Source organism: Eptesicus fuscus, chromosome 19 (genome assembly GCF_027574615.1).
Source record: "Eptesicus fuscus isolate TK198812 chromosome 19, DD_ASM_mEF_20220401, whole genome shotgun sequence".
Taxonomy (NCBI): Eukaryota; Metazoa; Chordata; class Mammalia; order Chiroptera; family Vespertilionidae; genus Eptesicus; species Eptesicus fuscus.
In genome coordinates this window covers 36,630,249-36,658,000 of record NC_072491.1, presented here as the reverse complement: position 1 = coordinate 36,658,000, position 27,752 = coordinate 36,630,249, and the positions used below count along the sequence as shown (strand labels likewise).

Here is a 27,752-nt window from a genome sequence, read left to right as displayed (position 1 = left end):
ATGCAAGAGGCAGGGAGCCTGAAGAATGTGGAATCACAAAGCCATGAAGGGGGAGCGGTCAGGAGGGAAGTGCTCCATAGAACTGAGACTGAGAAAGTCTGAGATTGGCAATGTGATAAGATGATAAGGGATGAGTCTAGAAGTTCTGGTTCAGAAGCCCCAGACTGCAGGAGTGCCCAGTGATTAAGGAAGCAAAGGCAGTGGCCTAGACTCTTATAACTTCAAATATGGTCCTAGGACCAGAACTTCAGCCTCAAAAATGCAGAATCTCAGCTTCTGCCCCAGACCTAACAAATCAGAAACTGCATTTAAATAAGATCCCTAGGTGATTCTTAAGCACATAAAGTTTGAGACACACTGGTGTGGACTACTCTTTCAAGAGTGTAGTGATGATGGGTAAGAGACAGGATAAAAGCCAGAGGAGGAGACAATGAAAATGGAAATGAAAGAGAAAGAAGATTCCAAGAGGAGGAGGCCTGTGGAAGAGGGGAAGGGATGGAGAGAACTAATTAATTTAGAAAACGAGGTGGGACTCTTTCTTGGTTGAGAAAAATGTGAAAGAAGAAAGGAAGTATGAGACCCAGGGCGGATAAATGAGAAAACTCTGTAGGTGGAGGACCCAATTCTTCCCAATAAAACTGGTGGCAAAGTCAGCCTTTGAGGAGGAGGAGAAAGAGAGGTGAGGAGAAAGAGAGGTTAGGCCAAACAATACTCCATAGTTTAGAAACTCCTTCCTTTCACTCACAGTGTTCTTGTTTAAATGACATTCACTTTTGGTTAAAATTTCTTTGCATTTTTTTCTATAGCTCCTTAAATGTATTAAAATATTAAATACTTTAATGACCATTTACAATAAAACTTTTGCATATCTCCAAGTAGTTGGATGAGCCATGAACTTCAATAGGGCCAACATTATATAGCTTGCTGACACTATTAAATCAAATAAATACCATGGTTATAAAAATTTATAAAACGTGAAAAATTAAAAAAAAAACATGTTAATTTATACCTCAAGTTTTTATGTCTGCAAAATTTGCTAAATAAATAAAATGATCTGAGAAGTTCATCACAGTCAAATATATTAGTGATTTACTTCATTAGTTTCCTGATGACCCATTTATCATGAGGTAAAGTATCTTCGAGAAAATGGTAGAAATAAAAATTTTGATGCGTTTGCCTCTTATATAAACTAAATATCTGATTTATAAGACACCAACAAACGAACAAACCAATATGGCCTGTCATGTTTTTCCAGTTTCTAATTTATTCAACCTCTGCTCAGTATTGATCCTGACAAGCAGAGTAACCAGAAGATAAATTTATTTACTCCACAGTTTAGTCAGAAACAAGCCAAAAATTATAGATTTTCCCAGGCAGATGATGACAGGCAGTCAGGGGGATGACAAATGGCTGTCTTTAGATTTAGTTAAGACAGTTGGGCCAGACATTTCCGATAAAAACTGGAGCATGCTGGTCAAATACAGGTTCGTCGTGGCCATCATTAACTGCAGAGGGAGCACTGCCGTGCTGCCGGCGCCCAAACCGGAGCTCAGCGCCAGCCCTGCATGGGAAACAGAATTGGCTCCTCCGGATTTTGCAGCTCCTCTAAGTGATAGCATGACATGATCATTTATCAAACAGAGACTGTCCAGAAAAGTGTCTGCTCCCTTTAGTAACTTATTGAAGAATAGGAAAGTGAAAGCATTTTATTAAAGACAGGAAGGCAATGAACAACCAGAGCGTATCCAAAGGGTAATCATATTTCAGCACAGGATTAGTTTAGTCTTAAATAAACATGCACTGGAGGGAGTATGTCGAGGGTCATTTATCAAGTGAGGGACAATTAACAAAACTCTACAGGCCTCTTTTATCTATGTAAATGTAAAGTTCTCTTATTGTTGTTATTACTTAACTTTTGGATGATGGGACATCGTATTCAACACTAAAAAATGCAATGCACAATTCTTTCCTTAGAGGTTTTTAGACTAAGAGAAATACAGAGAAACTCTCACATAAAATAATTATGGCTGTATCAAATACTGTCAAACAAATGCTGTAGAGAGGAGGGGAAGTGAGGGAGAGAGAGAGAAACATCAATGATAAGAGAATTATCAATTGGCTGCTTCTTGCATGCCCCCCACTGGGGATCAAGCCCACGACACAGGTATGTGTCCTGACCAGGAATTGAACTGTGACCTCCTGGTTCATAGGTTCATGCTCAACTACTGAGCCACTCCAGCCAGGCTAATTTTCATTCTCTTAATTTTGGTCAACAGAGAAGCTTCTGATCCACTGTCATGTAGTTGACTTATAAGAAAGCTCTCTTCAAAAGTTATAACTTCATCCTTCAGTCCTGAGCCCTGGATTATGCTCTCCACAGAATTATCAACGTTTATTTTTATTAGCAGCAACATATTTGCTTTAAAGTAATGTTTTGTTCTATTAAAGGTAGTTTTCCTTTCCTTTATTTTTTGCCTTTGGCTATTGAATTTTTTAAAATCAATTCAAGGCTATAGAGTAGAAAAACAGTTTCTGCATTGCTTGTTTTTAAGTAATTCATACAGACTAAATTTATCTGATTGCAAAAATCAAAAACAGAACTTTATGACACATATAATAGTCCAAGTATATTTCACTTCCATTAAATATCTAAAATAAAATATACATATTAAAAAATATAAATAAAAAATGAGGAAGGAGAGAAAGCAAGGAAAGGGACAAAAAACAAGCATTGAACAAAAGGATTGTGACAACGGAAAAAGAAACCCAAATTGGGAGAAAGAGGGCAAACTGAGAGAGCAGGTTCTTAAATGCTATTATTCTGTTTTCCTGACATTCATTTGGATTGTAGACCATGGTATAACTTAACTACTCCTTGAAATATAAATTAGCTGATTTTCTTGTAACTATAAAAACACACAAATGTTTATGATATACATAAAACAAAAATGTACCCACATGACAATTAAAAAAGAAATCCCTATGCTCAAAAAAGAAGGCCAAACGATATATGACAACATATTGAAAATGATCTTTGGATGATAAGCATGCAAGTGATTTTTTTCTCATATTTTACCCTTGACCTTTTCATAGATTTTTAAAATAAATATGTATTCTTTTATAAAATAAAAAGCAAATATTGTTTGCAATGCCAATGGACTGCTTACTCACTGCTCCTTAATTGCCTTAATCTGGACACTTCCATAAATTCCACTAAGAATAGAGCATCTTCTGCAGGATGGATGGCCAGAGGGGCAAACGTTTTTTCTAAACTGGGTCCCTTTAAAGGAATATGACAAAGAACAGTTCCATGGCCCCCAAACTCAGGACCTTGTTTTTTGCCTTCTCTTTAGCCGCCTTCCATTATTAGTATAGACCATTATATCCAAAAATGATTTATCATACACCTTCTAAGTAGCTGGCACCGAGCTAGAACTCCACAAAAAGCAGTAATTACTTTTTTAAACAATTAACTGAATGAAAACATATTAATAATTATGAAATATTTTGTCTTTTTCTTCTATAATTATAGGATTTGGAATTTTTACTGAGCAAATTGATGAAACTGTGGAAAATGGATCTAAAAGGAAATCCTGTTTGTCTCAAACCAAAATACAGAGACAGATTGATACTGGTCTCCAAATCACTGGGTACACATTTATATTAATATAATTTTCTTCGAAAAAGAGACCTGGTTCACTTTTTAGTTAATTTATCAGCAAGCCTTCAGAAATATGTCATCTGGATCAACTTTATGGGGGGAGGTAAAAGAGGGTACAGGGAGGGTGAGTGGTGATAGGAGGATACTTGACTTGGGGTGGTGAGCACACAATATACAGATGTATATGCAAATTGTACACCTGAAACCTATATAATTTTATTAACCAATGTCACCTACTAAATTCAATTTAAAAAGGCAGTTTTTAAAAAGGTCAACTTTAAATTCTATGTATTTTTAATAACACCAAAAGTTAAAATTGAAAAATAAAGCATAATAATACCTGCTGTTCAGAAATAATTAATCGAGGCACCAGAGACTCTTTCTTTTTTTTAAAAAAAGAAAATGTGGCTGTTACTAACAAAAATGGTTAATCATAAATGTGTAGAATTTGCTCACCTTTTGCCAAATTTTCTCAGGCACAAATCCTCTGAAGATCACGAGCCTCTGTAGCTTGGTTCTGTTGACCAAGGTTTTCACTGCTGACACTTGCCAAATGGTACCCTGAAAACATATAGGAGTTCCTTTCATTTGAAAGTGCAGCAGGGTGGGGAGTCCTTTATGAGACCCTTACAAATCATAACATTCCTCAATATGCACTATATTGGGGAGATGGACCAGCAAGGGACCAAGTTATATAGCATCAGAGAGACAAGCCTGGCCTCTCCCAAAGGAGATTCATGAGCCAATTTCCTTTATCAGAACTTCAGTGACAAGGGTATAAAAACTATGGCAAAACTCTTTTAAAGCTCATAGCTGTAGTAAACTTTGATTAATCATAATGCTAGTGCAGTGATTCTCTTGAGGGAGGAAGGGATTGACATAGGGTGTGTCAGAAATATCCAAGAAGATTTTGCACAATATTCTGCGTACCCTTTACCCCACCAGCCAAGTGTAGGGAACAGAGAACAGTAATGTATAATTTTTAAAGCTCTACAGATGATTCTGCCATGCACCACCCCCAACTGTCTATCTCCTCCTCTCTCGCCCCAGTGCACACAATTGTATTAGTCTACTTTCCTGAGGAAGTAATACAATTAATGTTTGATAATTAAGAATCTCCCAATGTTCATGAACCATTTCTGGAAACATTTCTCATGATAAAATACCATAGGCAATGCTGTAACAGATATAGAGACAAGTGTACTAATTTCCAAGTAAAGAGAATTTATTCAAAGTTTAAAAAAATAAATCTTCTATAACATATTTTATGATTATAAAATTTAATACATATTTCTTCTAGAAAATATAGAAAATAAATATTATTCATAATCCTGCATAAATCTGTTTAGACTTTGGTATATGTCCTTACAGTCTTTTTCTTCTATATATAACAAATTCTCTTTGATTTAGCTCATTTAATTTCCTTGTTTTTCCTAAATACAAAACCAAAAAAACACACACAAAGGCAACTGAAGGCCTGGTTTGATATGTTCCAGTAAAAAGAACTATATGGAGCCATTTTCTGTTTTGTAAGTAACCCAGTCCTTATCAAATAGAATGGCAATCTACACACTAGTTTACTTAGTATGATGGAAGCAAATTTTGTGTTGAAAGCAGCTCATTAAAACAGATCTCATGGATCTCTGATCTTGTGTCCATTACCTGACTTCCCCTTCTGAACCATCTCTACACCTAATAACCTCAAACGAGATCATTTGCTAAAAGTGAGATAGAATCAGATTTACTAAGGCATAACCTAGTCATTCCTCAACTTTGTCTAGAACATTAACATAAGAAAATGAGATTACTGTAAAAGATTTGGGTTTTTCATTCCTTATCCTTATAATAGATGTTTTAAAAATATGTACTGACTTACATACAACACATCCAAAAATATACTAATAAATTATACAATTAATAAAAACATATCTGGAAAAATATCAATATATACCAGTACAAGTGGTTAGGAAAACTGAGTGTAAAAGAATGACCTTTAATATAAAGTTATAAGTACTAAGATGTATAATGATAAAACATTTAGCCAATTTCTTGCATTATAATTTGGTAAGTGCTATTATTCAGTTAAAATAAGTACAAGAGACAAGGTATGGAAACAATTATACTTCTAGAGTTTATGGTTCTAGTTTATATTTCCAATTTCATCACTTGATTTGGAATATAACAATATTATAGATCATATTTAAGTGGCAATGTTAATATTTTCAGTAGTACAATTAATATTTTATCAGGATATTGTCATTTTCCCTTATAAGAATAAGACCCAAAAAATGTTTCTACATCCTTTCTACATTCTGGAATCTAGCAGAAGACATTACATGGATGATGAGAGAAAATATATTTAATTTTTTTAAACTGCTATATAAGGAAATTTTTCTAGAAAAGATAACATTTTATCTTAATGTTAATTGAAGGCCACCTGTATTCATGTGATTAAAGTCATATAAAATATCTTATAATTATATAGTACAGTATATCATATACAATAGAATACTATAAAATTATTAAAAATTGAGTTTAAAGAAAAACACAGATGTTCATGATACAATATTTAAAAGTAGGCTGTAGCCGAAACCAGTTTGGCTCAGTGGATAGAGCGTCGGTCTGCGGACTGAAGGGTCCCAGGTTCGATTCCGGTTAAGGGCATGTACATTGGTTGCGGGCACATCCCCAGTAGGGGGTGTGCAGGAGGCAGCTGGTTGATGTTTCGCTCTCATCGATGTTTCTAGCTCTCTATCCCTCTCTCTTCCTCTCTGTAAAAAATCAATAAAATATATTTTTAAAAAATAATAAATAAATAAATAAAAATAAAAGTAGGCTGTAATGCTGTATAAATAGAGAATTCCAATTTTATATAATACACATATATACATACATAGAAAACAAAAAATTGCTAAGAAATATACTAAAGTGTTATCAGCCCTAGCCAGTTTGGCTTAGTGGATAGAGTGTCGGCCTGCAAACTGAAGGGTCCCAGGTTCGATTCTGGCCAAGGGTACATGCCCAGGTTGCGAGCTCGATCCCCAGTAGGGGGTGTGCAGGAGGGAGCCCATCGATGATTCTCTCGCATCATTGATGTTTCTCTCTCTCTCGCTCCCTCTCTCTTCCTCTCTGAAATCAAAAAAATATATTAAAAAATAAAGTATTATCAGTAATTTTTAGTCATTATTTCTGGTGAAATACAGGCAGTGTAAATTTTTTTGTATTTTCCAAATATCTTACAACATACAAAAATTATTTGTCTAATTTAAGATGCTTAATTTTCAAAAAAAAATTTTTAAAGGGACAAAATGTAAAGATAACTGAAATCTCACTTCAGAGAACCAAGAGAGCCACTATGTGGGTTGTTCCTGTTATATAGCCTATGTCCCAGGATATAATAAGCATTATTAATGTATGTGCTTTTAAAATACCGTGTTACATATATAAATCTTCTTGGTCACTTTAAGATAAAAATATTTTGCTTTTTCCTAAGAATAACCATAATAATATTTAAATAATTATAGATGATATTTAATTTTTGTTAGGTATGATATTTTTGCTTTTTAAAATGATAATATAATTTAAATATGATCCTAGAAGGGTGACCATACATGAAATTCTGTTTACAATGATTATTTTTGTCAGTGATAGGAAGGAGAGGTATGGATAGTAATTACATCCATGTTTTTATGTTTTCCCCTCATCATGTTTCAGTTACTTATAATAAGCACATATTCTTGTTGAAATCATTAAAAAAATAATTAAAAATAAAGAAAATCTAGACAAAAATACAGAAATTGTGTAAATAAGGTATTTTAAAAAGGAATTTATTTCAGCATATACAGTAACAAGTTTGTGTGCCCCTAAACAAGAAATATACATATCTTACATATATAGTGACATGTCTATATTATATTTTAATATTTTTTTATCTAGACTGTCTTGATGGAAAAGAAATTAAAAACATGGAAAGACAATTTCTAATAAATTGGAAAGCATCCAAAGATGCCAAGAAAATCAGCAAGAAAAGGAACAGTAAAAAAGAGGATGACAGTATCTCATATATAAGTAAGTAGACTGCCATTCATTAGTTGACCACTTCTACTAGCAAAGGGAATATTCTCAACAAAAAATGTGCCATGAAATGAGCAAGTTTTGTTTAGATTTTGTTTAAAGTTTTTGATTTTTTAACCTATTTACAATTCCTAGGAAATTTAACCTGTAATGTTTATATCTGAATATGGTAGCCTATCAGCTAAACCCATGTTTGGTTCCTACTGAGTATAACTGCATCAGCTATGTAAACAGAGAGCCATAAGTGTGGGGGGAAATGTGTACTTTTCTATCTGGCCAAAGTGCATGGTATTAATTATGTAAATGGTGAAACAACACCAGCTATATAAAGTGTGAAACCTAAGTCACTAGTACTAGTATATTTGTTTAGCAACAATGCAAAAATTACATTTTTCATCAGGATAGCAAATAAAAATGTAACACAACCACTTCTGTGGCCTATACTCTGTGGCATGTCCCCTTTCTTATGTACACATCCCAACACTTGCATATCCTATCTCAGTGGTCAGCAAACTCATTAGTCAACAGAGCCAAATATCAACAGTACAACGACTGAAATTTCTTTTGAGGGCCAAATTTTTTAAACTTAAACTTCTTCTAACGCCACTTCGTCTTAACGCCATTTCTTCAAAATAGACTTGCCTAGGCCGTGGTATTTTGTGGAAGAGCCACACTCAAGGGGCCAAAGAGCCGCATGTGGCTCACGAGCCGTGATTTGCTGACCATTGTCCTATCTAATAAAAGAGTAATATGCAAATTGACCATCACTCCAAGACACAAGATGGCCACCCCCATGTGGACACAAGATGGCCACCACAGATGGCCTGTAGGGGAGGGCAGTTGTGGGAAGTTAGGAGTAACCAGGCCAGCAGAGGAGGGCAGTTGGGGGAGACCAGGCCAGCAAGGGAGGGCAGTTGGGGGGGACCAGGCCTGCACAGGAGGGCAGTTGTGGGTGATCAGGCAAGCAGGGAGGGCAGTTAGGGGTGACCAGGCTGGCAGAGGAGGGCAGCTGGGAGGGGCAGGCCTGCAGGAGAGAGTAGTTGGGGGGACCAGGCCTGTAAGGGGGGGCAGTTAGGGGGGCAGGCCTGCAGGGGAGAGTAGTTGGGGGGACCAGGCCTGTAAGGGGGGGCAGTTAGGGGGGCAGGCCTGCAGGGGAGAGTAGCTGGGGGGACTAGGCCTTCAGGGGAGGGCAGTTGAGGGGGACCAGGCCTGCAGGGGACGGCAGTTGGGGGGGACTAGACCTGCAGGGGATGGCAGTTGTGGGTGATCAGGCCAGCAGGGAGGGCAGTTAGGGGTGACCAGGCTGGCAAGGGAGGGCATTTAGGGGTGACCAGGCCCGCAGGGGAGGGCAGTTAGGGGTGACCAGGCCAGCAGGGGAGGGCAGTTGGGGCGACCAAGCCTGCAGGGGAGGACAGTTAGGGGCAACCAGACTGGCAGGGAGGGCAGTTAGGGTGACCAGGCCAGCAGGGAGGGCAGTTAGGGGTGACCGGGCTGGCAGGGGAGGGCAGTTGGGGGCGACTAGGCTGGCAGGGGAGGGCAGTTAGGGGTGACCAGGCTGGCAAGGGAGGGCATTTAGGGGTGATGGGGCCAGCAGGGGAGGGCAGTTGGGGGTGAAATGGCCTGGAGGGGAGGACAGTTAGGGGCGACCAGTCTGGCAGGGGAGGGCAGTTAGGGGTGACCAGGCAAGCAGGGAAGGGCAGTTAGGGGCAATCAGGCTGGCCGTGGAGCAGTTAGGGCGTCGGTCAGGCTGGCAGGGGAGTGGTTAGGGGGTAATCAAGCTGGGAAGCAGAAGCAGTTAGGGGCAATCAGGCAGAGGCAGGCGAGCAGTTGGGAGCCTGCAGTCCCGGATTGTGAGAGGGATGTCTGACAGGCAGTTGGACATCCCCCAAGGGGTCCCAGATTGGAGAGGGTACAGGCTGGGCTGAGGGACACCCCCACCCCGTGCACGAATTTCATGCACCGGGCCTCTAGTTTTGATTATAATATGCCTAAGGTTGTTTTACAAAGGACATGCCAACCTCCCTTGCCTAAGTAATGAAACTAAATTTAGCTAAGTGTAATGGGTAACAATTATCTTTATCATCTTGGGGAGCATCCTAGAATTCACTCTTCCGAGATTCTGTAGTACACACATTGGAATGATCCCCTTCCTCCATTGCCATCTCTATCCAAATGATGATACAGTTCTGATCCTCTCAATCTTAAAAATAGTGACATCGCTGAATACATGTATATAGCTCTATCCTTAGGTATGTGGCCAATAGCTAATGCTACAGTCTTTATGCAAAGGCTGTTATTACTGCTCAAGAGAAACAGAAAGCAGGAATTAAAGTCTAGAAGATACATTTTAAAATCTACAATATACTTTCAGATGTTTAGAAGAGCTAAGATTAACCTTTTAAAGACAACTCAGTATAACCAAATGCATCATAAGTGAACAGAAATTCTTAGAGAGTAATTTTTGTACTTCCTGACCTTTTACATACTTTTGATAGCCTTGTAAATTTGGAGTTCCATGTTAGAGATATATGCTAAGGTTATAAAGGACTATGACCTCAAACTTCAAAGATTTTACAATAAAAAACTTGTCCTAAATATAATCACATAACTATATAACTCAAAATTGAAAACAAAATCACTTTAACAAAATACAAAATATATGCATATCTTTTAGTATTTATTTTTGTAGTGGAAACATTAATTTATTCATTTAATAAATGCTTATTGATATGTCCCAGACTATGCTAGTCCCCGGGAATTAAAACTGATTAAGGCAGACCTCACTTAAAGGGAAATCACTGCTAGAAAGGAAGAAGGACCTGTAACGAAATAAAGGCATGAACATATTCCAAAAACTGTACGTGACTAATCTACTCCCTAAACACTCTAAAAAAGTAAGCTCAGAAAAGCAAAATACAAGGTCAGTTAATATTTATATTAATGTTGGTGTACCCATTTTGTCTATGAGTGTTGACTATAAATTTTCCTGTGTAGGTTTTTCTGTATGAAAGTCTATGATATTTTATCTTTGATATTAATTTTTATTGGTTTTACCATGGTTCTATTTAACTTTACTTAATTCCATTTCATAAAATGTAATTTTAGATAGTCTAATGCTATGTCTACTATTTAATCATTAGTTTCAAAGCAGAATGCTTTTAATTCTTTGTATGCAGGTACCTTTGAAGCAATGCATCACATAGTTCCGGTTTATTACCCACAAGTGGGTAAGCCAAAATTAGTCTTTCTCTCTGATGCACAGAGATACATTGCTAATGAAAATGCACCCCCAGAAAGCTCCCAAGATAATAACCCTAAAATTATTGAAGAGACCAGGTATGTTCTGTCAAATATTTGTGCGATTTGTCTTTTGAGGGGAAATGGGACACACTCACTGTCAACAACACAGAGGAAGAGAGGCCCTTCATCTGTCTCTCATAATTCACTGTTCTTAATTCTTCTTGGCCAAGCACTGCCCCCCCCCCGCCTCCTCCCCCCAACCCAAAAGAAAAAGAGTTCATTGTTGCTCAGCCCAAACAGTCACAAAGTTGAGGTGGAAGAGTTAGTTCAAGAAGAGCTGGGAGAGTTAGCCTGCGCTCCTAAGGTTCTTGGTTTGAAAGAGCATGTACCTGGGTTACAGGTTCCCCAGTTGGGGTGTGTGTGGGAGGCAACCAAATGGTGTGTCTCTCTCACCTCTCTCTCTGTCTCCCTCTCTGTCTCCCTCTCACTCTCGCTCCCTCCCTCCCTCCCTCAATCCCTCTTTTGTTTTCCTCCTCCCTCCCTTCCATTCTCTCTAAAAATCAATGGAAAATATATCCTCCAGTGAGGATTAACAGCAACAACAAAAAAAGCTAAGAGTCACGACTAGACATTGAGGTAGGCAGGTAACTCAGGAAAGTCCCAGGAGCGGCAGGAAGAGATGTCTGAATAAGCAGGGGTTATATCAAAGGTGCTGAAGGCCCAGCTGATGATGGGTAGTCCACTAAGTGAGTGGATGAAAACAGCAAGGGTAGCTGGTAGCAGGAAGGAGGGGAGAGGCTGGCTACTTTCACCACTTATCCAAACCAAATGTTCTTATCTGGTGTCCCTGAAGGAGACATAAGTTCATTAGATCCTCAAAGGCGCTTATGATCCAAAAAATAGTTTAAAAATCACTGCAAAACCAGGCAGTGGACATACTTTGGAAGGACATACTTTGAAATAGATTTCCTTTTTCAAGAACTCTGCTGAAGGTCAGGTGGGTTTGTCATGAGAACCTCTTTGCAGGGTCCAATCAAGGGGTGATGACTTAGCATTCCTTAATGGAGCCACATGAAGAAGACCCGTGAACAACAGTGCTGCACTGTCCAACCACCATTCCCTGAAGACTGGCTTGGGCTTACCGAGATGGAGGCTTAGGGGAGAGGGGGTACTGTGAGTCTGGAAAATGCTTTATCTGGGAAGAAGAAAAAGAAGCCCTAGTTTTGGTCTTGCCTCCTCTCCATTCACTCACGCATATGCACAAAAACTGGAAGCTGCATGAAAATTTGCTTTACTGCTTATGTACATTGTAATTACCATCAAAACCTTAGCCAGTTTGTCCATAGTACCCCAGCCATTTTTTTAAAGATTTACACAACTGGTGTCAATTCCACAACAGTGTTCTTGAGTTTTGTTTCTTGCCAAGCATTTTGAAAGGTCTTGCTAGTATATCATATATCATCAAGATAGAAAACAATAAAAAATGGACACAGCCTCAGAAAACAATGTTAGTAAATTCTATATTCTGCCACACACACTAAGATCAACTGTGAACTGTTTCATATATCACATATTTATAGCTTCAAGCAAAGCTGTAGTCACTAGGACCGTACTGACAAAAACAGCAAATAAATCTCTCCCTCATTTTCCTTACTAGGAACACTAAATATAGAGCTAAATGCATTTTTAACTACTACGTATGCTAAGACAGGCTACCCTAAAAGAAGCCAGCAGAATACAGGAGTTCCTGTGAGAAGAACATAAAGAATGTCCTTCTTCTGCTTCTATCAGTGAGGTTGATTATGTTCAATCCTGAGTCTTCAGTTTTATAATGTGAAAAAATATTAAAGATTTTAAATGTTTATTTCCTCAGGTGACATTTTTACTGAGGACATATCAAAATGTTGTTTTGCTATCGCAAAAGATTTGTCTTATTAAGTGGGAATATCAATTCTGTCTCTCTTTGATATAAAAGGTGAACAAATATATGATGGAATTTCATTAAGCTCCTGATATAGACTTTTAGGGGGTGTCTACTGCTAACATTTTACTAATTTAGTGTAGAGCTAAGAGATGAGAATAAAGCTAGACTGTCAGTAAAATATTAAAAACAAAACACCCAAAAAAAGAAAAAGAAAAAGAAAAAATACCCAGCCCAAACACAAAGAACAGATTTTCAGTTTCTAAAAAGTTGATTCAAGTTACTCCTTCCCTTAATTACCTTAAAGGGGAGAGTGGGCAGACAAGTGGCCTACGGTCTACATTTAATATTCCAGGTGGGAGCCTACTCAGAGGTGGAAAGGAGCTTAGAGCTCTTCTTTCAAAATGCTGCAAGTATGTGACCCACACTCCTGTAAGGTTCCGCACATTGGGAGCTGTGCCTGTATCCTTGTGGAACCCAGTGAAGCAACATCTGTGCAATGACAGGGGAATGTTTTCCACCTCCTTTATAAATGCGTGCAGTCTGTGCTCGTGTATATTTACACAAGCCTGCTTTCCCTACAGGGAGGAAAAAGTCAGACTCATTGACGTTGTTTTTGACCCTCAAACTGAACTTGATACTATCAATGTACACTTTAATTAAAGATTAGTTCAAAACTACTTTTTATTTAAAGGCAGATTCTGAACCAATGTCTTCACGGTTCAATTAAAAATAATATATGCCATTAAACAAAGCATTACACATTGCTTCTTTCTGTGTTTGTCACAGATGTTTCCTCTCTTTTCAAACGTTAGGAGGTGCTTGAGCCTTAGTAATTTTAAAATAGACATTAAATGCATTCATATATTGTAAATAAGATCAACTGAGAATACTGTACAGCACAATGCAACGAAAAATGCAAATTGGTACTTGATTAACTATCAAGTCTAAGCAATGTTAATAAAGTCAAATCATCTCTTTTGTTAATGCAAAAATAATAACTTTCTAGCTGGGTTAAATGCCCTTACTTAATTCAGATACCTTTAAGGAATGTGAATCTCTGGGGCCCATAATTTTCAGGAAATGTAACTGAATGTTATTTAACTATCAATAAAATACCTACTATCTTTAGTTAGAATATGGAAGCTTTAAATATCTTTGTGTTAAAAATGAACTTTAGCCAAGACCGGTTTGGCTCAGTGGATGGAGCGTCAGCCTGCGGACTGAAAGGTCCCAGGTTCGATTCCGGTCAGGGGCATGTGCCTTGGTTGTGGGCACATCCCCAGTAGGGGGTGTGCAGGAGGCAGCTGGTGGATGTTTCTCTCTCATTGATGTTTCTGGCTTTCTATCCCTCTCCCTTCCTCTCTGTAAAAAATCAATAAAATATATAAAAAACAAATAAAAATGAACTTTAAAACAGTAAAAATAATTTGCTTTCATCACTGTAAAGGTTATGTTTAAACAGTTGTAACAACAGATCTCCTATGTGCTTCAAGAAGAATCTTTAAAACTTAGAAAATATTTTTGGTCAGAAAATTCTGGGATGATTTTATATAAATGCTTTTAATTTTGCTGTGTTAAAACCTCAGTCTAATTAATTTTACAGGCAAAATAAACTTAGATGTATCAGTAATGTAGGTATAATAAGATTTTGATTTGCAGTCTTCAAAAACCCTTTTGAAATTAGGATACAACCTCCCTTAAAAAAAAAAAAAAACAATTGTGGTAAGCAACGAAGTTTTTAAAAGCAGTGTAAGGTAGCTTTTGTGACTTCTAGTCTCAACTCTGTTAATGGCTTAATCTGTGAACAAGAGTTATATAAGATCTAATTTATGAGATTTGTATTAGCTATTTTCCATTCTAATATGTCTATTTTGAAAGCTGAATCTTCATTACCTACACAAGTTTTAAAAAACAGTAGAACCCTTTCAGATGAGAATACTATCAGCCCCATTTTATAGGTGGAGAAGCCAGTCAGCGGAGCCCCGAGTCACATTATTGCCATGAGGCAGAGCTAGGACCTGAATCCATATCACTGACTCCAAAAGCCAAGCTCTCAACTACTCTGCAAGGGGGTCTCAAAAACACTCTCAGGTATAGGCAGGTAAAGGAAGTGAGGGGCAGCCCTAGCTGGTTTGGCTCAGTGGACAGAGCATCAGCCTGAAGGAAGTGAGGGAAGTCGGTGAGCTGTCATTGAGGTGAATTGGAGAGCACATGTCCAACTAAAGGCAGCTGCAGGTACTTGGCTCCAAAGCAATGTAGCCAAGCATATATGCTCAACTTGAGATATCTCGCTGGCAAGCAAGATATCTACATTGTGAAATCATCTAATTTTAAAATATTGCATCATTTTTTCTTTAAAATATCTATTAAAATAGATAAAAATAAAAAATATGGTAATACTAGCGAGGATATGGAACAACTGGAGCTCTCAGGCATTACTGGTGGAAATGCAAAAATAGTACAGCCACTTTGGAAAATAGTTTGACATATTCTTATAAAGTTAAACATTTACTTATCATATCTAGCAGTCCTACTCCTAGGTATTTTCTGAAGTGAAATGGACCTATACTCACACAAGAAACCAGACTTAAAGGCTACAGACTGTATAACTCTAAGACATTCCAGCAAAGGCAAAACCATAGAGACATAAAACAGATTAGTAGTTGCCAAGGCTAGGGGTAAGCACAAGGGAATTTGGCGGGGAGGAATACTGCAAATCTTTATTGTGGTAGGGGTATATGACTATACATGTTTATCAAAACTTGTTCAAGTATATAATCAAAATAATGAATTTAACTATGTAAATTATATCTTAAATAATGAGGGAAAGAGTCTAAAGGTGAAAAAAAGCACCAACTATATAAAACCTTTTGTGATATAATATATATATAATTAAGCAATATATCATCTTCACTGCTGTGTGATTATTTTACATTATAAAAACAGTCAGTTAAGATGGCAAGTAATTTGACATATTTAGAAAAAAGACAAGTATAATTTCAAGACATACATCACATTCTGTGAAGTAAAATGTATAGCACTCTAAAGGCATGTATTTCCTGGGATCCTAGACAAGAACTTCAGAGAATGATATACTATGAAAATAGTATCTGGATTATTAATGAGTCAAGTTAAAGTAGGCCCTTTATTGAGATAATAGATTCAAAAGTGTTTTGCAGATTATGAAGAACTCTACAAATATTAAATAGAATAGTATGGTAAAAAGCATAAGCATTAGTGTCAATCTACTTGGCTTAAATCCTATCTCTGCCACTTACTAGCTGTGTGACCTTGAACAAATTACTTAATCCCTCTGAGCTTTATTTTCTCAACTGTAAAATGTAAAATTCTCAAAGCATTTTTATAAAGACCAAATGGAAAATATAGTACTTTTTAAAAAAATATACTTTTATTGATTTCAGAGAGGAAGGGAGAGGGAGAGAGAAATAGAAACATCAATGATGAGAGGATCATTGATTGGCTGCATGCTGCACGCCCCCACGGGGGATGGAGCCTGCAACCTGGGCATGTGCCGTGCCCTTCACCGGAATCAAACCCTGGACCTTCAGTCCACAGATCAACGCTCTATCCACTGAGCCAAACCAGCTAGGGCGATATAGTACTTTTTGTAAAACACAGCACATAGAGTTAAATAAGATTTACCAATTTATGTAATGTTGAAAATTTGAACACTTTTATCTTTTAAGTTTTTTTTCCTTTTCCCCATCTATTTTTAATTTAACTGCAAACTCTGGTTTGTTGCAGGAATTGGACTAATCTAGAATCATCAGAGGATTCAGAGAACCTTCTTAGAGTGGCAGCAGATAGGACAGGGGGTGGCTGGCAGTCATTGTACTTTTTACTTCAGTCCTTTCTTTGGTCCAGCCATTGTTAGCCGCCACTGTGCCCCCTGCATCCCACCTCACAGGGTGGGTTAGGGTGAGGATTCGAGATGCCAAGGGTGCAAAATTTGAGTCCCAGGCACCTAATTAGCCTCACCCTATTCTTGGCCCACCTTCCCTCCAATATTCCATTTTCACACCTCTCCCAACTCAGATTTTCCTATTCTTCCCTATCCTGGCAATGAAGCAGGGGAGGGGATGAGTGAAAATCTTTGTTTCTGCATTCTTGAAATTCTGAAAAGATTTACATAGTTTGGTGACTAATCATTAGCCTTTACTATTGCTATTGTTTCCCAGATTCTATGTTTGCTACCTGTTTTGAATAACTTTCATTTTTGAAATAATTTAACGTTAGGTTTCCCCCCCCCCTCTATTAACAGGAATCTCTCTGAAGGAATCTGAAATGTTTTGACAAAAAGTGATGAACATGAACCTACTTTCACCGTCTATATAATCCAAAAGTAAAAGAAATTTTGTTTGTAAAAAATGAGTCAATTCAGTCTTAAGAGGCCTGAAACGTTTTTTGGGTGTGTTTGTTTTGTTTTGTTGTTTTGTTTTGGGGGGGTCACCTTTATAGAACTAGGTAACATCAACTTTTGTGGTTGTATCTTTATATGATATATTATTATGTGAGAAAAACCTTTAAGTTCTTGTTCGAGTTGCTTCTTTATTGAATCTGAAACATTGCTTTCCAGTTGTTTTATTCCTCATTACATTTCATTTACTGACAAAATAAAGTTGAAGATGTGCTTTCTCACTCATTAGCAAGGAATCCTTTTTTGAACCAATGGTGTTTTGGCGTGCTTCTGTCTAAAGTAAATCTAATCACAGTTACTGAATGACATAAAGGCCTGAGGATTATTCTGATTCACGAATTATATACTCAAGTGTGGAACGATATATTCAAACGCCACCGTTACTGTGTAGTCTTTGGTCCTTCCAATGTGAAAAATCTGTTGTCAAGTATGAAACTGTGTCGCATATACAAGAGCAGTTTCATGGATGGTATCATAAATTTGTTACTCCGTCTTGACCCCCCAAAAGATTTTTTTTTTTTTACTTTTTCAAAAAAGATTTTCCGACGTCCTGCTGTTCGAACTGTAGGCACTGTTTCAAGGATGTACTACTAATTAGTTGCCAGAAAATGTGCGTCCGCTCAGACTCCGCCTGGGGAGCGCCGAGGGCAGGGGCGCCGGGACCCGCACGCTGCCCGCGGGTCCCCGAGTGCCGGGCGCCTCGGCGAGCTCCCCGCGGGGGACGCGGCCAGGACGAATGTTACGTCCAAATAAGACGCGAGCGGCGCCCCCGGGGGCATCGGCCGGCCGGCCGGCCGGCGAAGGGTCTACACCCAGGGGAGAAGCGACCGCCACCCCAGGGCCGTGGCAGGTTTGGGGGAACCTCCTGAAGCCGCACCGCCTGAGGAGCGTCCGTTCGGGGGAAGCGCGGTTCACCTCCGCGCGGCTCACGGACGGGTCCCGGGGCGCGGAGGTGGGGGCCCGGGCTTTCAGCGCCCAGGACAGCGGGAAACGTTTACCTGGTGGGAAACACAGGGCCAGCGCGGCGAGGCGGCACCCTCCACGCTGCCTCACAGAAAAGGGAAGGTCCGCTCCAGGAAACGTCAGCGTTCCGCCTCGGCCCGGGGCCCGCCTGGAAGGCGCCCGGACGCCCAGCGGTGACCCGCGAAGCCGCGCTGGGTCTCCAGAGCCCAGACTCCGGCTCCGGCCGCCCGGCCTCCCCCTCCGCAGGCGCGGAACGTGGAGCGGAACGTGGAGCGGAACGTGGAGCGCCCCGAGAGCCCGGACAGCAGGAAGCCCCGCCCCCTCTGGCCCCGCCCTTTGCCCCGCCCCGCCCCGCCCCGCCCCGCCGGCGGCTTGATTAATGGCTCTCCCGCGGCTGAGAAGGTGGCTCTGCCCCGACACAGCCCCTCCAGGACAGCCCCTCAGGTGGGCGCGGACCTCGGCGGGCCGCGCTGTCGTGGGTTGACACCAGCTGGACCAGCCCGCACGCCTGGCCTCCGGACGCCCGCAGAAGAGGCGCGCCCGCCCGGTGCCGTAGGCGGCCGTCGACTTCGGCTGGGCGAGGATGGAGTGAGGAGCGCGGCCCTGGCCACGCTGACCCGGCTCGACGCTCTGCGCCCGCTCGCGCAGCGGAGCAAAGCCCCGCACGGCCGCTCCAGGAAAGGTGAGGCCCCGGTCCCGACCCCCGCCGCGCCGCTCCGCGCATCCCCGGGCCCGGAGGGTAGCGGATGCCGAAGTCCGAGGTGAAGCCAGGGGCCCTCCATCCCTCCTGCAGAAATGGCCTGGGCTCCCGCCGTCGCCCCCCGGGCCCCGTGCACCGGGACCGAATGGCACGAGGGCGGCGGCCGTGCGTGCCGCTCTCCGCGAAAATGATCAGCACTATCTTTCCTGCGGGGCGGGCAGCCTAACATTCCTGAGAACAAGTTCCGAACCCGAGCTTCCTTCCCCGGCAGAGTAGTATTTTCGCTTAACTTGTCCGTGAAAAGTCAAGCCCGCCCCGCGCCCCTCCTCGGCCTCCTAAGGAGCCCAGGAACTCTCAGGCCCCAAAGTCTTCCCAGACGCAGGGGCAGACGCGCTGCAATCCAAGCATCCTCCTCTCTGAGCACGTCCCGGGGACTTTGGGGGGCCGGGCGGGCGGGCGCGCGCGCAGGGATAGCGAGAGGGCTGCTCCTCCCCGGGTTTAGCCCCACCGGGGCCCCAGCTGCTCACCGCGCCCTGGGTCCTTTGCAGGGCGCGCGACGCGGGACGTCGCCATGGACCGCTGCGGCCCCGCAGGCAGCCCCCTGATCTCCAGCAACGAGCCCGCGCCCCCTGCCGCCGCCACTCGAGACTCAAGCCCTGGGCTGACCGGGCCAGGGCCGACGGGCGCGGGCGGCGGCGGGCGCTCGGGCGGCGGGCGGCCGGCGGCGGCGAACGCCGCGCGGGAGCGCAGCCGGGTGCAGACTCTGCGGCACGCCTTCCTGGAGCTGCAGCGCACGCTGCCGTCCGTCCCGCCGGACACCAAGCTGTCCAAGTTGGACGTGCTGCTGCTGGCCACCACCTACATCGCTCACCTCACCCGCAGCCTGCAGGACGACGCCGAGGCGCCGGCGGACCCCGGACTGGGCGCCCTGCGTGGCGACGGCTACCTGCACCCTGTCAAGGTAGGAGGGCCAAGGCGCACTGCGGAGCTGGGGGCGGGCAGCGGGGCACCTGGAACTTGCCCGGTCTGCCAGCACCTGGGCAGATGCCTCACCCAAAGAGGGTAACAGATCGGCCGAGGGAACTTGGCCCTCGAGGTCCCCACTGCTTAACTGTTCGCAGGTTTAAACCCGAGGTTGCAGGCTAGGGAGTCTCACGCTCCTTAGAGGATGCAACCCACAGGATGCCCTTTCCTGGTGAGAGGTTTCTCAGGGGGCCTGATGAGGTGCTTGGTTGCATGTCCTGGTAATTTTTACCATCCGAGTTATATTTATGAGCCTTTTTTTGTTTTAAGTGTTTTATTTTACATAATTACATTTCCATTGTCGTTTTACCAGCTGTTTGAAAAGTTTCATGAAATATTTATGAACTATGGGGTAATGGAGTTATCTGTCCCTTAGTAATCCTAGGAAACCAGTGTTGGAAATTTTTTGTAAAACTGGTAAGAACAAAACGAGACCGTTTTGCATCCCCACAAAGTGTATTTCAGTACGTTTTAATAAAGGTTAACGGATCATGGACTAGACAGCCACCAAGAGTGTTAGAAAAACTAAATGTGTTTATGTAATCTGTATAATAAATTGGTATATTCATTGAATGGTCTTATTAGATACTATATTCAAATTCTGTAATGGACAAAGTTAGCCAGGAGAATCCGTTTTGTATAATTTTTTTACATTACATATAGGTAGATTGCTCAGTATTTAGACTCTGCATTGTTATTTTCTCCTAGACTTGATTTTTTTGAAATTCATCTGGCTTTCTGTTCAAAATATGAAATCTTCCTTATATTTCCTAAACCTAAACTTTCAAATTTTTGGTTCCACCATTCTGAAGTATTTGGCCACACACACACACACACACACACACACACACACAATTATGAGTTAGTCTTAAGTATATCAGTGTTCAATAAATTATTGAATAATCATTATTGAAATAGTGTTTAAAAAGGACACCCTCTAATACTAATTGAACTTTAAATGCTGTGGTGAGGTATAACAAAATTTACCTTGCAAATACCTGGTATAATCAACATGATTATAGGCTAACACTATTTTAAATATTAAATATAAAAATTTTAAATATCATTTATTTATAATTGTAAAGTTCCCATTCCATTCATGTGTTATATACAGTGTAGAGCAAAAATAGGTTCACAGTTGTTCAAATGGAAAATAATACAATAATTAATAAATAATACAATAATTAATAAATAATAATACAAGCATAAACTGTTAGGCATACTCACAACTGTAAGCCTACTTTTGCCCCACCCTGTTTAACAATCTCAGCTGAAAAGTCATTTCTTTTTTTTTTCTTCTAAATAATAAGATTTCTTCCATGCTTTATTGGACTTTAAAGATAGTCTTATGAAATAACACAGAAAAACCCATATGAGACTGTCCAGGGGGTACAAGGCAGTCTGCAACCTACCTCCCTCCTAAGACCAGCCCAGGTGCCCCCACCCCAGGCCCCAAATAGGATCCCAGAGTACAGGCATGTCAAGGAGTGAGGCAGAGGGAAAACACCGTGAGAGCCAGAGCAAAAACAGGGAGAGCTGTCCAGAGGTTGGGAAGGGTGGGAGAAGTGGTCACATAGCCGCCTTCACCTACACCATCTTCCTTAGCCACCCGAGTCCTTCCCTACACCGGCCGTGTCTGAAAAGTCATTTCTTATTAAGGGGTTTGTACTATGGTGTGCATTAAGTTGCTTTCAAATATATATTAATAATAGATTTTTTACTGGACATTTAAAAATATTAAGTAGACTTTATTACAAAAAGCATCTGTTAAATTCCTCTTTGTGAGAGGTGTAATTCAGATGATAAATCAAGTTGTTTTTCACTCTAGTTTCTTGCAGTGCTTTTTTGAATAATGTTAGAGCCATAATTTTCAGGTAACAATAAGCTTATTAACAAGAGGTGTGTTTTTTTTTGTTTGTTTGTTTTTTGCACTCATTCATGTACCTAATGTTTTTGTAGTACTGCAACTCCTTTAGGAAAAACTAAATCTCGTTTGTTCTCTGAATTATTTTGATTTTAAAAGACACCTCTAGGGATAATGAAACAAGGTCAAAGATGACCTCTTAATGAAATTGTTGATGGTTGAACAAGTGACTAGTCTGTTTTAAAATCATTTACTGAATGCCTACTATGTGCAAAGAGCACTGTGTTAGCAGAGTGAATACAGTTGAGGGTAAGGCTCAGTCCCTGCCCTGAATGAACACAGAGATAAAGATGTAAGGGAGAATGTTGTATGTGCCATAAGAGAGCTATAATCATACGCTGTGGAGGTTCAAGGAAAGAGGTTTTACATACATAATTGGAACCATAACACATTATTTTATGGGCACTACCAAAAATGTTTAACTATTAAATCTATCTTTGGTTAATCTAATGCAAATAAAAATGGTCTGTTTATTGCACTTTTTGGTTAACTGAAAGTATTTTAACCCTTAGTATTTCAAGGACCTTAGAACTAACCTGATTATATGACACCACCCTCCCAAAAAGGAAAGGTCCCTTCTGAGAGGGCTACTTATGTATATGGTTTTCCATCGCCATGCCTATTTGGTAATAAATTATATTGTTTGAGAGGTTGTTCATTTCACAGGTGAATTTAGAAAAAGTCACAAATTAGAATACAATGTGATGATTACTAAAAGATTCGAGCTGTGTGATGCCAATATATCCAGACATTTAATCTGGATGTTCTGTCTCATTCTAATATTTATAACTTCCAGATATTGCCTTTAGCTAGATAAAATGTTTAGATAGTTGAATTAGTCACCTTTCACTGTGGTTCTTTGACAAGTGCAGACAGATAGTACTTACCATGTATAACATTTTTTAAAAAATATGGAACGTTTCATGAATTTGGAGCCATGCTAATCTTCTCTGTATCATTCTAATTTTAGTATATGTGCTACAGAAGAGAGCACTTACCATGTATAATTTTTAAAAATATATTTAAAGCCAAGGAACTTGTTTTAGGCTTAGTTTGAAATTAAAACATTGTGGGTAAATTTTCCTACAGTTATTATATTCATTATCCATGATTTCTTGCCCACATGCACAATACTATTTTATACAGTTATAATCAAAGTCTGGATATATTTTTATTTTTATTGTTAGCATTAATAAATATTTTTTCATGTTATCCCTTAGACTTCATAATTACAATTGTTACTAGCTATAGCTATATAAGATTGCATTTGCATTGAAGTATTTGGAATTATTATTTTTATTATTACAGATTTTAACTGCCATAAATACTAACTTTTAGATTCTTGCTTAAATATTCTTTTTCAGAAATGGCCCATGCGATCAAGATTATACATTGGTGCTACTGGTCAGTTTCTGAAGCATTCTGTCTCTGGAGAAAAAGCAAATCATGGCAGTATTCCAACAGACTCACAGCCTTAGGCTGTCCCCTGATGGGTACTGAAAGAAAGTGATGTCCATTGTTTTTAAATAGTATGAAATAATTCTATATTTATTACATCAGACATAACAAACATCATTTCTGAAAGTTTACATATGAATCCATAGTTGAATTTTCAGATTTATCTGTCTAATCTAAATAAATGAGAAATGAAATAGTCTTGAATAAAACACAGCTTATCTTTTCTGAGAGGTAGTCACTACTATATAATGCAGGAGACACTATTGGAAAAAAGAAACACACAAAAGCAAAAAACTGTATATATATCCATAGAATGCATACACTCTGTAGTGTATTTATTATAAACTGAAAAGCTGGTGTCTATTGATAGTGTTTCTAGTTTAAAAAATAAAAGCTGTATTTGTAATATACCAGTATTTCATTTTTTGTAAAAACCAGTCCATGCTGAAAGTTGGTCTAAGAAGCCATTTCAGTTGGAAGGTGTGACATCATTTATTCAGTTTCAGCTGAGTATGTGTGAAAAGACTGCTGAGGTAATATGATGATGCAGTAACTTCTATATCTAGTTATTGTTCCCTCTTAGAAAACTTGTTTGGAATATTAACCCCTTGCACTCTCTTGCTTTTTTCTCGATTCCTTTATTCTAATGCTAACCGTGTCGAGTCACACTCGACATCCGAGTGCAAAAGGTTAAAAATTGTTTGCTTCAAACAAAAAGGAAAAGTAATTGTTTGCTTCATAGGACAGGGCTTGCCCCATCATCCTAGAGGATTACTAAGTATCTAATTATATTTCCAAATTGTAGGTTGTTTTGGAAATCCCTGCAGCCAGATGGGCGCAGGGCTCCTCCCCCTCCTCCCTGGTCACTCCATATCCACCCTACTCTCTTTCAGGTCCTGGACTAGCTGAGTAGGTGTGGTTGCAGCCACCCTCGGTCGTGAGCCCAATGACCCTCAGTGACAGCTTTGGCCGGGCTCCTTCTCCCCTTGTCAACTTCGGTTCACAGTCTACCTATCTGGCCATTATGAAATGGGAGACATCCTGTCTGATTTGGGAATTCTGGCATTGACCTGTGCCTCGAGGGGGTCTAAGGACCACCCTGAGATACATCAGGCCAGAGCAGGCTCCCTGAACCTGCCCCAATGAGAACCTACAGCCTGGGAAGGCCCTCTGCTCTGGGCCTCTCCTACCACATTGCACATGAGGTGCCATGAAGTAGAGATAATAGTCAGGGAACATACTGAATCTTTAAACACCTGGAGGAAAAAATCTCCAATCTCTTTTGTCATGTTTTTGCTGACTCAGATTTCCTTTTATTTCCCTTGTTTTTTACTCAGTCTTATATTATTCCCCTTTCCAAATGTAAAGTTCATTTACTTCTCAGTGATCCTGTTTTAAAGTTGCTGAATTTGATCCAAGATTAGCAAACAGAAAGGCATATTAAGGGGCTTGGCTGAATTAATACTGCAGTTGAACCACCAGTTTATTTTCTCCTCGGTTTTCTTTAAGCTTTTGGCAGTGAAATGAAGTAAAAGACTATTTAAGGCAAAAACTACCATTTAGTTCATTCACCCAAACATCAGCATGTTTTGGCTCATATCTGATAGTTTGTAACTTTCATTATTTTACTGTGAATATCTCCTTGTAATGTGACGGAAGTATGTCTTTAAAAGAAAATGTATTAATCAAAACTCTGTACATATTAATATTTAGCAAAATGTTTGTATATTTAAACATTTGTGAATATATTTACTCACTCATGTAACATTGAAAAGGATAAAAAGTAAAATGAGTTATGGATTCAGCCATTCACTATTAAAAAAAAGTGCTAAGAATAATCTTTTATCTTAAGGAATGAAATCAAAACTTCTTTAAAGTTACCTGAAAATGAACTATAAACACTACATTTGATAGGAGAAATTTCAGAAAAATGGCTCTCTTGCTAATCTATTTGGCTGCAGTGTTTAAAGCATTTAATTGGGGGAAATTATTACTTTTGTTGATTATCAGACTTTTCTAAATCGTTGTTAAATAGTTACTTTGCCTTTTATAGTATTACTTTTTATTTCTTCTTGTCTGGTTATAAATGTTTTAATGCCAAAGAAGTATATTTCTGTCATGGGTTTTTATAACTTTTTAGTAAATTGCTAAATATGCTAACAGATTTTGGTAGGTTGGAAAATATCAGAGAGAAATTGCATGTTTTCACCCAAAGGTTCACGGGAGGATGCTGTTTTCATTAATGGTGCATGGTCAGGATAAAGGATATTACTAAAATAAAGCACTAATTGAAAATTAATTTAATCTGTTAAATTTGCATCTGTCTCTGTGTCTATTTAACAAATGCTGAAGGTACATTTGAAACTCTAGTAGATAGCTACTTGGCTTTAGCTTCTTCATTATATATTTTTTAATGAAGTATATATTAAGACTGGAGAGGGGGTATATTTGGGTCACAATATTCTATAATCTGCAAGGTAAATTTCTGTCAGTTCACTCAGCTTTCTCAGTGATATGAGATACATTTAAATTCCTTTATAATGGTAATTTTGGGGGAGAAGGAAATGCCTTTTTAGAGGCATGAATTCCAACAGACCTTAAAAATATTTTGTTATTTCTTTTTCTGATTATAAAAACACAATGCAGTTTATTGTACACCAATTATACATCAAGTAGAGGCCTGGTGCATGAAAATCGTGCACAGGTAGGGTCCCTAGACCTGACTGGAGATCAGGGCCGATCTGAGGGGTGACCGGTGGGGTGATGGGGGGGGGGGGGCCCTGCTGGCACCCACCTTGGCCGGCCTGGCACTGCCCACTCCCCGGCCCCACCCCCCACTGCTGCCGCCAGTCGCCTCCCTCTGCAGGGCGACTGGCGGGGCGATCAGGGGCAGGGGGGCCCTGCTGACACCTCCCTTGGCTGATCTACCGGCTGGGGGCAGCTCCTGCATTGAGCATCTTCCCCCTGGTGGTTAGCACGCATCATAGCAACCAGCTGTTCCGTTTGGTCGATTTGCATATTAGGCTTTTATTATATAGGATAAGCTATCTTAAAAGTATATATATATATACACACACATACATACATACACACTCCCTTTTAAAAATAAATAATAAAAGGAATGAAGTGGAAAATGAAAGTCCTACAGTGGAAGTGGGTGTTTGGGGTAAAATTGGGAATATCTGTTCACATGTTACTTGGTAATAAAAAGAGTAGTTCTGCGATATCTATAGTTTCCCAAATTATTTAGTTAGTAGTATACTATTGGTGTCTTTCTCCATGGTACACACTAGGGAAATATTACAAAATTGTATATTTCAAATAAATGAATGTGTACTTTTATTACATACTGGTAGATGGTGGTCTTATATATGACTATTTCACTGAAAAAAAATTAATGCCCCTTTAAATCCTATAGATTTGCTTCCTGTGAACTTGGAGTACGGCCCAGATGGTACTGCAGCACATTTGGGAATGAGGGACATTAAGTATTCTTGCTTAACTACATAAACCTGGGAAGGGCTTCCCTCCCTATGTTTACACAAGTCTTAGTTTCAACTCATAAGAGAAACCAGCTCAGTGAAATACATCTCAATCACTCAAACTCTTTCATTATAAATTATACCATAGCATTTAGCTGTCAGAAGCTTTTAAATTACAAACTGAAGAATAATCTTAACTATTAGGCTTAAAGATTATGTCAATAGTCATTTCCTGTGCATATGAATGTTACTGAAGAAATTCATGCGTTCCTGCCCTCCTGGCCCTCTTAGGACCAAGAATTATGTCCAGGGGGAGCTCTGGGGATTGGACTTAAATCACTTGTGTCCATTTTGATAGCCATTGGAAAATGGGGGGCATTTAAAACAATGTAAGGTCTAAATAAGAATTTATTTTAAACATTCTTATTTTCAAGTAAGTTCTGAAATTACTCAAAAATTTTAAAATGTGTGCTATTATAAGGCGTTTTAATACTATACATAGATTGATATATCGTGTGGGTCAAAATTTTTAAAAAATTAGTTGTATTTAAAAAAAAAAAGGCCTGTGCAAGATTGTTTCTATTCTGTATGCAGCTCATCTTTGCCTCTTGCTAACTGTAAGACCCTATAACAGAGTCATTTTGGAAGGTAGACTATAACCAAGTAAAAAGGTGGTTTGCAATGGCAGAAACAGGAGAGGAAGAGGAGGAAGGTGGGAGGTGGGAAGCTGTTCCCAGATCCTCCTTTCAGAAAGAGGAAGCCAGTTCCAACAGTGTCCAATCAGGCTAGAAGTGTAATGTTCTGAGACATAGAGGAGGGACTGACTTGAAAACGAGAACTGATTTCAGGATAAAGCCACCACAAC

At 39.8% G+C, this 27,752-nt stretch overlaps 2 protein-coding genes, 1 long non-coding RNA gene and 1 pseudogene across 5 annotated transcripts in view; 2 read left to right on the top strand and 2 right to left on the bottom strand.

Annotated features, from left to right (window-relative positions):
* Nucleotides 1-17,291, top strand: part of PPP1R42 (protein phosphatase 1 regulatory subunit 42) — a 34,123-nt gene extending 16,832 nt beyond the window's left edge. The window contains exons 6-9 of one of the 2 annotated variants that reach the window (XM_028158772.2): nt 3,533-3,650; nt 7,598-7,729; nt 10,912-11,071; nt 17,182-17,291. In XM_028158772.2, the coding sequence (XP_028014573.1) occupies nt 3,533-3,650; nt 7,598-7,729; nt 10,912-11,071; nt 17,182-17,203 (432 nt within the window). In that variant the 3' untranslated portion in view covers nt 17,204-17,291. Of the gene's footprint in view, nt 1-3,532; nt 3,651-7,597; nt 7,730-10,911; nt 11,072-12,001; nt 12,363-17,181 lie in introns of those variants that run through there. The other variant, XM_008150362.3, reaches the window with a different exon arrangement.
* Nucleotides 1,535-18,555, bottom strand: LOC129147271 (uncharacterized). Of its 2 annotated transcripts, none has more exons than XR_008554648.1 (3): nt 18,336-18,555; nt 4,118-4,222; nt 1,535-1,561 (listed from the first exon to the last, which is right to left on the bottom strand). It is a non-coding gene; the product is annotated as an uncharacterized LOC129147271 (long non-coding RNA). The 2 variants fall into 2 exon arrangements; XR_008554649.1 differs by lacking the exon at nt 1,535-1,561 and adding an exon at nt 3,180-3,280.
* Nucleotides 18,556-19,571: 1,016 nt separating this feature from the next.
* Nucleotides 19,572-23,756, top strand: TCF24 (transcription factor 24). The gene is made up of 2 exons (XM_054708627.1): nt 19,572-19,961; nt 23,312-23,756. The coding sequence occupies exons 1-2, from the start codon at nt 19,572-19,574 to the stop codon at nt 23,423-23,425; spliced, it is 504 nt and encodes a 167-aa protein (XP_054564602.1). The 3' UTR covers nt 23,426-23,756.
* Nucleotides 22,853-22,941, bottom strand: LOC129147296 (U6 spliceosomal RNA; annotated as a pseudogene).
* Nucleotides 23,757-27,752: the final 3,996 nt, after the last annotated feature.

Excerpts from the sequence above, each read along its gene's own strand:
- TCF24 (XM_054708627.1), top strand. The coding sequence starts at position 19,572 with ATGGACCGCTGCGGCCCCGCAGGCAGCCCCCTGATCTCCAGCAACGAG. Across the intron at positions 19,962-23,311 it reads GCTACCTGCACCCTGTCAAG|AAATGGCCCATGCGATCAAG; the intron begins GTAGGAGGGCCA and ends ATTCTTTTTCAG.